Here is a 12,142-nt window from a genome sequence, read left to right on the forward strand (position 1 = left end):
TTTATGTCACAATTCCAACCCTCCTTTATCCGGGCTTGGGACTGGCAAAAGTGACCCAAAAGAGACACTCTGGCGGAGTTACTTAATTTTGTATTATTTTTTTTTTTACGTTTGTTTTGTTTTTTGACCTTATGGTCCACTTAGGAGCCTACAACAAGTCACAGTAAAACATGAACATTTTTAACCATAACATTTGTAACATTTTTTTTGTATACAATCTACATTAACAATCTAAATGGACCAAAAAGAGACAATAGAAAAAATTGTCAATGGCAATGTGAGAAAACGATGGTAACTAGTCTGGCCCTAATCCACACACACACAGGCTGTGCTGGCTCACAGAAAGAGTGGGTCATTGTCATTTTGGTCAAGGCTCTCTATGGCAGGTTCAGCAACTGAGGGAGCTGACTTAAATGAGTACGCAGCTGATGTGCCAAAAAGCTGCAAAACATTATCAGGCAGCTGGTGCTCATAGCAAGCCTCACCAGACAGCTTCAGTCCATATCGAATGTACAGGATGGAGTTAAGAGTCTGCAAGGACATCCGATTTCTAAGTTTGCTTTTTACCACACTCATCTAGCTGAATACTCTCTCGACCTCAGCATTCGAGTGTGGCAAGGACAACACAGACACAGCAGCCATGGCAAGTTCTTGAAACGGGTTGATATCAGCTGCATCCCTGAACTTCCAAATCTCACTCCAGAAGCCCAGTGTGCATTTTGTCTCATTCCATTTACTAAGATGGATGGCATGCCATTGCTGGACAATCTTGTCTATCTCTGCAGGGGAGTAGCCAAGGAGCTTGGCTATTTTTTCTATTTCTCCAGGGCTCTTATTGTGCTTTAGAGTTTCCTCCACATTGAAAACTGCTATGTACTGCAATGCTTCGATGTTGTCCGGCAGTCTCACCCTCAACTCATTAGTGAGGGAGATGGTGAAGGCTACACACCGCTTTCAGACATTGTTTTCATCCTCAGGCGCAAGGTGGAGCTCAGCTTCCTTTGACTCAAAAAGGTAACCAAGGTACGGTTTGGGACTGATGTATCCATCTATTGGCCCTTTTGAGTACATCAACATTTGCCAGTGGATTCAGCACCCTGCTGCTCAGACTTGATCAGGCTAACCAAGCTGTCAAGTAGCTTAAGAGGATCTACTTGCTCTCCCTCAAAAGCATTGATGGCCAACTGTACCTCACCCAGCACTGACTTGGTGACTGCGAAATGCAGCCTAAGCTCCTCCCACTGGTCCAAAATGAGTGAAACTGCGGGTTCAATGGAGAGCCAACGTGTGGCACATACCTTGGTTATCTGTAAAGGTTTCTCCCCACAGTTGATGGTCTCATATATGGCCTTGTAGGCCTCCCTGCGCTTTGGAGACACTGAAAACCAGTTATGTCTCTCATACCAAGTACTCCACACTACGGGGGATGGTGTCATTGGAAGCATGACTTAGAGCAAGCTGCAGAGAGTGGCACACACAGCGAATAAGAACCAGATCTTTGAGGCCATACTCCTCCTTCAGCACTTTATGGACCCCATTGTTAATCCCCGTCATAAGAGGCATTGTCAGTCCATATCCCCAGGAGTTTCTCTTTTTTAAGACCACTTCTCAAGGAAAGCCACAACACCACGGGCTATAGATTTGGCATCTCCTCCCTCCAACTCAACAACCCCCAGAAATGTTGATACAATTGTCTGCTTGGTGTCACTAAAGTACCTTATCACAACCCCCAGGTACTTAGAAACACTTACATCCGTGGACTCATCGAGGAGGAGGCTGAAACGCTGGTCACCCACATCTGCGACCAACTTTTTCAGAAAGTATGTTGCTAGAACATTAATCATTTTGTGCACTTTGTCCTGTGCATTTTGAAGTGGGTAGCAGCAGTGGAGTCTGAGAAAGCAGCTCTACATGCTTCTCCAATGTGATCACATGCCAGCATGGAACAGTGTTCAGCGATAGCTAATGCCATGGTGACCTCAGCCTTTTTTGCAGAGTCAATTTTTTAAAACCATAAATGGCAGCTTGTTTTGGGTGGAACTGTTAAAAGGCTTTGTCTTTTGAGTATGTTTTTGAGTTGTCCATGTGTTTTTTTTACATCACTAAGTTTGGCGTAGAAATCAGCCTTTACAATACAGGCAGTATGCCCGTGTATCATCTCCAATAAATGGCTTCAACCAGCCTTTGAATTTAGGGTTTGATTCCCACTCCTTTCTGTACAGTTTAGACTGAGACATGATGAGCTAGCCAGCTAGATGTTTAGCTTATGTCACAGAGAGGCACACACACAGTGGACGAGATGAGTAAGTGACTGAGGCTGTGTGAGTCAAATGCAGTGATTTATTTTAGACAAAGGACATTTTACATTTACATCCCGCCCTGAATGTAAGCCAGGGCGGGATCAGCCAGCGGGGGGCTTCCCGCATGCGAAATTCATTTGCAGTCTGGACGCGGAGGGGTGAACATCTCCTGCTCTGCCTGCAGCTGGGAGGGACTGCTGTGCGAGGACTGGGAGTGCTTTGGGACGGGGGTGGGGGGAAATGGGGTAGGGGAAAAGGGGGGTGGGGCCCAGGGTGGGGCCCACGGCAGCACCCGCTGCTCGTTGAGAAGAGTAAGAACGATACGTGCTGTTGCTTTCCTCTTCGCCATCATTGGGCGGATTCAGTAATGCTGAGCCGTGGGGTACCGGTCTATGGCCCGTGACGTGAAAGGGCAAAAGCCGTGAGCGAGGAGCGTCCTTCTCAAATCAAACAGTAATCTGCGCCTTTCGGTCATGTTGTCAACACGGCAGCATGGTGCATTGTCTAGAAACATATTTTCCATTAAATATGTTAGAATTTTCAAACTAGTGTTAATTAGGAAGGCAGATAAAGCGTTTTTATCAAAAGCAATCACTTTTGCATGTGAACACAGAATCCTACTCATTACTCCACGTGCTTAATTATGTCACTTTTTGTTTTGAGCCGACTTCGCTGTGGGTTTTGAACGGGGAACCTGGCTCACACCCAGGAGGCAGCCCGGTTGCAAAACTAATGCAATCAACTTTCACCCGATGCAAAACGTGCCCACCACTCATTGTTTTTGTCTGACATGCTGAGTGTTCATTGGATATTGTCAGTAGTCCCTCCCAATTGCATTTTAGCACTGCTCGTACTACAAGATGCATGACCAGAAAATTATCGGGACATCTGACAGGGGTCTGGAGAACGAAACAGACATCATCAGAACTGTGTGTGTGCCCTGAAGGCCTGAGGCTGAGACGTACACTGAAAAAACGTACTCCTTCTGCTTTATGCAACGTAGAGCAAACATTACACAGCACGCTGCAAAAACACAACCGAACCTGTGAATCTGCCCTGTGAAACACACGCATGCACACTGACATACAGACACAGAGGTCTAGTGGTTAAGTAACCTGTCAGGTCAAACGCCTCAATCTACTGCAGACTGGAAAATGGCGTGTGTTTGCAAGGCCAGCCTCATATTGATCTGTTCTACACACACCAGTCTATCACCTATAGCTAAAGACAGGCTTTAGACAGCAAAGAGAAGAGAATGCCAACTGTTTGATTTGTGCCCTCCAGTAACTTGCAACAGACTGTTTTCCGTATTGTTTCAACAGGACAGGAACACATTGGGACAAAATAGTCCCACAAAGGTCAATGCTTTAAAAAAAAAATGTACTGTAATGTTTTGTTCACTGGGAATTCAAAGCAGAAATGGAGGAAAGATGTATCGAAAAACATGAGTCAGCATTTCAACTGGTATTCATTCACACAGTTAGCTTGATATATATTTATACTGTGTATTCGATGTGTTTATAGGTTTTAATTTAGTATTTTCTGGTGGTGTCAGTTCAGTCTCCGTCTTGTGTGTATTTTATTTTTATAATAATAATATGCCATTTAGCAGACGCTTTTATCCAAAGCGACTTACAGTCATGTGTGCATACATTTTTACGTATGGGTGGTCCCGGGGATCGAACCCACTACCCTGGCGTTACAAGCGCTATGCTCTACCAATTGAGCTACAGAGGACCATATTATTATTATTATTATTATTATTATTATTATTATTATTATTATTATTATAATAATATATACTTTTTTAATCATTGTTGTCTTTTTTCTTATGGCTAAACATTTTTGTAAAGTGCATTGGAATGGTAGACCTGGCTACAGCAATTGGCCAACTAGTGGACTTTTGGGTAGTTTTGTAGCGTTTTTCATCTGCATCTCAGCTGGGCATACTATTATGTTTTGCCCCGGTATCCATGGAGATGAAACTGCCACTAGTCAGCCAGCCAGTGATTTTGAACCTTCTGCCCTACTAGTGGGTCAGTAGTGACCTTCCGTCTGATTCATATCGTCTGATGTCTGTTCTCTATTGTATAGACTGATTGGTTCTGTATGGGGTGGGAGAGAGAGGCTAGCTAGCTACTTCTGTCATCGAGAGGGACAAGTTCTAGACCATAATCAGTACAGTGGAAGAGGACACCGCATGCCGTTGCTCCTCTCTGCTGCTGGTCATGTCCTTGATGAACTATTATCGGGTAAGTCTGATGAGCCGTAACTACAAGACCGCCCAGAACTCTGTTTAGGAGCCTGATGATCGCTGATCTACTGGGGGAGTCCTGCTCTAGGCTAATGCTACTCATGTCTATGACATGTCGTCCTGTCCTTTTGTGTTGTTAAGTGTTATATGTGAAACCCAAGTATACCTAGTAGGCTAGGTCTACTGTGTTTATTTGTGTATATTCTAAGATTATCATTGTGCCTGTGATCTGTTAGGAGTATACAGTTTGTAGATCTAAAGAATGTCTCTCTTCCTGCTACCCTTCTAGAACATGCCCAATGTGAGGGACCATGATGCATCTGTCTACCTTCGCCTCCAAGGCGATGCCCTCTCCGTGGGGGGTTACGAACAGAACCCTGTCTTCTGGGACAAGGTAATGTGTGTGTGTGTGTGTGTTCTCACTGTGTTGACATACTGTGAACATGATGTCATTGTGTTTGTGACACAGGAGGTTGGTGGCACCTTAATTGGGGAGAACAGGTTTGTGGTAATAACTGGAGCAGAATCGGTGGAATAGTATCAAATACATCAAACACATGGTTTCCAGGTGTTTGCCATTCCATTTGCTCCGTTCCGGCCATTATTATGAGCCGTTCTCCCCTCAGCAGCCTCCTGTGGTTTGTGTGTATTGATTTGTATGGTACTTGGTGTTGTGTACTGTATGGGTGCTTGTGTGAGTGACTGTGTATACAGTATTTGACCTCTATCTGTGAGAATCTTTATGTTTATGCATGTGGCGTGTATCTGTGTTTGTGTGGTTGTTTGCTTGTATTGCATGTCTCTCTGTGTGTGTTTGTGTGTGTGTTGTGAGGTGCAGTGAAGCTTGCAGAGAGGCATGCTGCTTGTCTTTGTCTCACTTTCACAGGCCAGTTAATTGCATGCTCTCTTCCTCTGGTGTGTCAGTGGATTGTTGTATCCGCTCCCTACTCACATAGCCTGAGGAGAAGATCCAGCAGGATACACACGCACACAGATAAGCACAGACACACTCATTACTTCACCAGCTGCTGAGTGTCTGTGGCTCTACTACAGTCTTATTCTCTCTCTCGCTCGCTCTCTTTTAGCTAGGGGGTATGCAGCCTCATATGAGGTTACAACAGGACACAGATTGAGATCTGCGAGTGTGTTTGTTTGTGTGTGTGCGCATGTGCTGGTCTAGCTGGAGTGTGTGTCGTGTTCTGTCGGTGCAAACCGGCTCTGACTGACTCGATGTCAATATGCCCTCACTCCTCTCTGTGGAGCATGCTCAGTTGGTGTGGTCCTGTTCAGTCTGGAATTACTGTACACAAACACACACCCGCCAGAATCACTTCTGACCCCCAACTGTGAAGCAGAGACCACATCACACAAGCTCATTTAACATTCACATCTAGCCAAACAATTGAACAGCGCTAAATTACCTAACACCTCAACCGGATAAAGGAATGTTTTTGTCCTTTCTGCTCTGTCAGCACCAGCTTTCAAGAGTGTGAAACAACGTGAGAAAATGAAAATGCATTTAGTACAGAGAGAGAAGCTGGGTCTGTGGAACGATATGTTGGCGAAGTTTAAGAGGAGGAGTTCCAAGTTGAATCTGGTGTTGTGAGCTCCCTAGGGGCCAGGGCTCGACTGGTAATGAGGGGCCGTTGTGACGGAAAATCACTGTGTGTGCGTGCGTGCATTCTTGCAGGAAAAGGTCACCGTTACCTGGCTGGCCCTGCAGCCTCCAACCTTTTTTTATTTTTTTTAACTTGATCCCTTTGTACTCTTTAGAGCACATATGTCAGAGTCAAGGCCCGCGGGCCACATCCGGCCCGCGAGAAGGTTTTTTACGGCCCCTGGGATGATCTTGATTTATTATTAGAACCGGCCCGCAGACCGCAGCAAGCCGGCAGCCCGCAGATCTTTTACACGCACCAATACTACATTTCCCACAATGCAACGGTGACGCACCGAGCAGTAGGCTGCTTCATTTCAATATTTATTGGCACAGCAGTCGTCAGCATCACAGTAAAATTAACTTTCAGATACCCATCAAAAATGGCAAAACGGAAGGTGGACACTGAGAACCGGGGGTTTCAAACAAGGTGGGAGTCGGAGTATATGTTCACGGAGGTAGCTGGAAAACCTGTGTGTCTTCTGTGTGGAGAAAGTGTGGCGGTACTGAAAGAGTATAATCTGAGACGACATTATGAAACGAAACACGCGGACAAAAACAAGAATATGGACATGGAACAAAGGCTACAAAAGGCAGAGGAATTAAAACGAGGCCTCAAATCTCGACAGGCTCTGTTCAAAAAAGCCAAATCACAAGGCCAGGCTGCTGTCAAGGCCAGTTTTATTTTGGCAGAAGAGATCGCTAAATCAGCCCGGCCATTTACGGAGGGGGATTTCATCAAAAACGTTTCCTCCCCGACACAATGCCCCAGCTGCGCATCCAGGCTGCTCAAACGTTGTCTATGTTTGGCAGCACATACCTGTGTGAACAACTGTTTTCTTTGATGAACCTGAACAAAACATCACACAGAAGTCGACTTACTGCTGAACACCTCCACTCAATTCTGAGGATTTCCTCAGCTCAGAGCCTACTCCCCGAACATTGATGAACTTGTGGAAAAGATGGGACACCACCAAGTATCACCCTCAACCTCAAACAAGTGAACATTACTGTGCAATCACATATTTAGAGTTTTTACTCAGTTCAAGTTTAAAAGTTAAAGTTTAATATTTGTTTTCACTGCATGTTACTTCTCCTTAAACAAAGTGTTGTTTTTGATTAATAGATTTTTGCACTTTATTTTATTGTATTTCAATCCAATTATATTTTAAAAATATTTCAGTTGAGTGGATGATAGAAAATTGCTATTATTGTTTTTTCTTTGAAGTAAATTTAGCCCACTTTTGCTAAAATAGAAAATATAGGCTACTGATGGTGCCTTGAATACCGGTTTCTTTCATTTAATGTTCATGTTATGGGGATTTTTATATAAAGGAAATTTGTCTTTTGTGTCTGTTGAAAATTAAAGATTACTGACAGAGCCATAAGAAAATATTGCTTTATTTATCTGATCATATTGGAATATATTTGTTAGGTTTTCAGTAGGTTCAATTAGGTTCACTAGACTATATGCGTCATTTAAAAAATTTTCAATGAACATTCGAACAGTCCGGCCCTCGGCTTGTAGCTAAATTTTTTATTTGGCCCTCCGTCCATTTGACTTTGACACCCCTGCTTTAGAGCATCAGTCCATCCACTGTGGCATATTCACACTGTTTCGCGGAGTATTCTGCATCATCTCTCTCTCTGTCTCCCTGTGTGATGTTTGAAAGATGGGATGAACGGTGTGTGCGCTTCCATAACTGTGCACCTATTTGTACTAAGTGTTTGCGAAAGCAGTGTCTTTTGAAGATTGCACAAGTGCAGTGCAGCATTGTTGAGGCCGTGGTGGTGTTAACAGTAACACTGGTTGGTTGTTGTGTCCTTGGTTAACACTGGTGGGTTGTTGTGTGTCCTTTTGTTGCAGGTAGTGCTGAGCGATTAGTGCTTTTAGAGGTCGGTTCGGGTTCAGTTTTTGAAAAATAGTCACGTTTTTCAATTTTTATTATGCATTGTCTGAATGCTCTAACAACACAGAATAAAACAATTAATAAAGGCCTGATGGTGACTGATCATTACGGCTAATCACTTATTAACCTTTATTTATTCACATTACTTTAATATAATATTTCAGTTGTTGTGTATATAACTTTATTATTTCCTTTCAAGCAGTGGTGTAATGGTGCCTGGTGAAGTGGGTATGCTCTAATTTTGCCCAAAAATTCCCAAATGGCCAGCCCTCCTATGATTTCCTCTAGATATTTTTGGTTTTCACTCTCAAAATCACACTGTCTTTTACATTTAAAAAAAAATAGTTTTAAGTCCACAACAATGCTTAAACCACATCAAGAGACCATTTGAAGTATGGGAAAAATCTAAAATATATATTTTGGGGAGGTCGTAGTTGCCCTTTAATTCAATTGCACACCTAGCAGGAGACAGTTTGGCTAGGGTGTTTCTGTACTACTGTACAATGTCCTACATGTGAAAGTAGAGTTTGCAAACAAATGCCCTCCCGAATTATACAAATCATCATGATATCAACTTTTTCAATACCTGGTTTACATACCCATTGTTGCCTTAGTTAGCATTTACTGGTAAATATACGTTTAAACGTCTTTCTACCCTACTGGCTACCAATGTCGTTCTTAAGTGAGCTGCTCCATGCTTCTTAGAGAAACGATGCGTTGAGCTCACAGAAGGAAAAAAAAATACTAAATGGAATTCGAGTAATTGAACCGACATCAGTCAATTAGTTGTTTAAAAAACTAAAAATAACAAAAATGTTGGCTAATAGCTCAGCACTAGTTGCAGGTGTCTGATAAGTTTGGTTGATTAAACACTTTTGGTTGTTGTCCTTGTGTTGCAGGTGTCTAATATGTTTTGGTTCTTGTGTGTCTTTGTGTTGCAGGTGTCTGATAAGTTTGCCTTCAGCCTGTTTGACCTGGACTGGGATGTGTTTATGCAGCACATAGCGGGAGCTATCAACAGAGTCCCCGCTCTGGAGCAGACTGGCATCAAATCCACTGTCTGTGGACCAGGTAGGGACCTACAGTACTGTGTACACACACACACACACACACACACACACACACACACACACACACACACACACACACACACACACACACTGATATGGTTCACACTCCCATAATCACTCCCTCAGTCAGTAATTTACAGTGCCTTCAGAAAGTATTCACACCCCTTGACCTTTTCCACATTTTGTTGTGTTTAATTGAGATTTTGGCACTGCCTACACACAATACCCCACAATGTCAAAGTGGAATTATGTTTTTAGAAATGTTTACACACTAATAAAAAAATGAAATGCTGAAATGTCTTGAGTCAATAAGTATTCAACCCCTTTGTTATGGCAAACCTAAATAAGTTCAGGAGTAAAAATGTGCATAACAAGTCACATAATAAGTTGCATGGACTCACTCTGTGTGCAATAATGGTGTTAATAAGATGATTTTGGAATGACTACCTCATCTCTGTACCCCAGACATATTGTACAATTATCTGTAAGTTCCCTTAGTCAAGCAGTGAATTTCAAACACAGATTCAACCACAAAGACTAGGGAGGTTTTCCCAATGCCTCACAAAGAAGGGCATCTATTGGTAGATAAAAAAAATTAATAAAAAAAGCAGAAATTGAATATCCCTTTGAGCATGGTGAAGTTATTAATTACACTTTGGATGGTGTATCAATACACCCAGTCACCACAAAGATACAGGCGTCCTTCCTAACTCAGTTGCCGGAGAGGAAGGAAACCGCTCAGGGATTTCACTGTAAAACAGTTAGTCACTGGGAGACAAATTCACCTTTCAGCAGGACAATAACCTAAAACACATGGCCAAATACATTATATTCGGAAAATTTTCAGACCTTCACTTTTCCTTATTTTGTTATGTTACAGCCTTATTCTAAAATGGATGAAAATAATTATTTTCCTCATCAATCTACACACAATACCCCATAATGACAAAGCGAAAACAGGTTTTTAGAATTTTTGGCATATAAAAAACAAAAAAACAAATGTCTTATTTACATAAGTATTCAGACCCTTTGCTATGACACTCGAAATTGAGCTCAGGTGCGTCCTGTTTCCATTGATCATTGTTCATGTTTCTACAACTTGATTGGAGTCCACCTGTGGTAAATTCAATTGATTGGACATTATTTAGAAAGGCGCGCACACACCTGTCTGTATAAGGTCCCACAGTTGACAGTGCATGTCAGAGCAAAAACCAAGCCATGAGGTCGAAGGAATTGTCCGTAGAGCTCCGAGACAGGATTGTGTCAAGGCACAGATCTGGGGAAGGGTACCAAAACATTTCTCCAGCATTGAAGGTCCCCAAGAACACAGTGGCCTCCATCATTCTTAAATGGAAGAAGTTTGGAACCACCAAGACTCTTCCTAGAGCTGGCCGCCTGGCCAAACTGAGCAATCGGGGGAGAAGGGCCTTGGTCAGGGAGGTGACCAAGAACCCGAGTTCCTCTGTGGAGATGGGAGAACCTTCCAGAAGGACAAGCAACTCTGCAGCACTCCACCAATCAGGCCTTTATGGTAGAGTGGCTAGACGGAAGCCACTTCTCAGTAAAAGGCACATGACAGCCCGCTTGGAGTTTGCCAAAAGGCACCTAAAGGTCTCTCCGACCATGAGAAATAAGATTCTCTGGTCTGATGAAACCAAGATGGAACTCTTTGGCCTGAATGCCAAGTGTCACATCTGGAGGAAACCAGATACTGCTCATCACCTGGCCAATAACATCCCTACGGTGAAACATGGTGGTGGCAGCATGCTGTGGGGATATTTTCCAGTGGCAGGGACTGGGAGACTAGTCAGGATAGAGGCAAAGATGAACAGAGCAAAGTACAGAGATCCTTGATGAAAACCTGCTCCAGAGTGCTCAGAACCTCAGACTGGGGCGAAGTTCATCATCCAACAGGACAACGACCCTAAGCACACAGCCAAGAAAAAACAGGAGTGGCTTTGGGACTAGTCTCTGATTGTCCTTGAGTGGACCAGCCAGAGCCCGGACTTGAACCCAATCGAACATCTCTGGAGAGACCTGGAAATAGCTGTGCAGCGACACTCCCCATCCAACCTGACAGAGCTTGAGAGGATCTGCAGAGAAGAATGGGAGAAACTCCCCAAATACAGGTGTGCCAAGCTTGTAGCGTCATACCCAAGAAGACTCAAGGCTGTAATCGCTGCCAAAGGTGCTTCAACAAATGTACTTATGTAAATGTGATATTTCCGTTTTTTTATTTTTAATACCTTTGCAAAAAATTCTAAAACCCTTAATTTTTATTTTTGTCATTATTGGGTATTGTGTGTAGATTAGATTGATGGGGGGGGGGAACAATTTAATCAATTTTAGAATAATGTAACATAACTAAATGTGGAAAAGTTAAGGGGTTTAAATACTTTCCGAATGCACTGTATACACTGGAGTTGCTTACCCAACTGACATTGAATGTTCCTGAGTGGCCTAGTTACAGTTTTGACATAAATCGGCTTGAAAATCTATGGCAAGACTTGAAAATGGCTGTCTAGCAATAATGAACAACCAACTTGATAGAGCTTGATGGATAAAAAAAAAAAAAAGTGCAAATATTGTACAATCCAGGTGTGCAAAGCTCTTAGACTTACCCAGAAAGACTCACAGCTGTAATCACTGCCAAAGGTGATTATAACATGCATTTACTCAGGGGTGTGAAGAATTATGTAAACGAGATTTCTGTATTTCATTTTCAATAAATGTGAACAAAAAAACTACAATTTCATCAATTTTGAATTCTCTGTAACACAACAAAATGTGCAGTAGGTAAAGGGGTATGAATACTTTCTGAAGGCACTGTATTAAAATTCAGACACTCCTAAAAGACAAACAATGATTTGTTATACAACATTCTTTCACACGCAATTACAAACGCTGACAGACATCAACACTCATTTAATATACAGTCCTCCACAGATATT

The 12,142-nt window shown here is 42.8% G+C and overlaps 1 protein-coding gene across 2 annotated transcripts in view; it reads left to right on the top strand.

Annotated features, from left to right (window-relative positions):
• Positions 1 to 12,142, top strand: part of sardh (sarcosine dehydrogenase) — an 87,045-nt gene that overhangs the window by 27,298 nt on the left and 47,605 nt on the right. For both annotated transcript variants that reach the window (XM_041899010.2, XM_041899012.2), the window contains exons 8-9: positions 4,844 to 4,948; positions 9,063 to 9,192. In XM_041899010.2, the coding sequence (XP_041754944.1) occupies positions 4,844 to 4,948; positions 9,063 to 9,192 (235 nt within the window). The remainder of the gene's footprint in view (positions 1 to 4,843; positions 4,949 to 9,062; positions 9,193 to 12,142) is intronic.

This window comes from Coregonus clupeaformis, chromosome 15 (assembly GCF_020615455.1).
Source record: "Coregonus clupeaformis isolate EN_2021a chromosome 15, ASM2061545v1, whole genome shotgun sequence".
Classification (NCBI taxonomy): domain Eukaryota; kingdom Metazoa; phylum Chordata; class Actinopteri; order Salmoniformes; family Salmonidae; genus Coregonus; species Coregonus clupeaformis.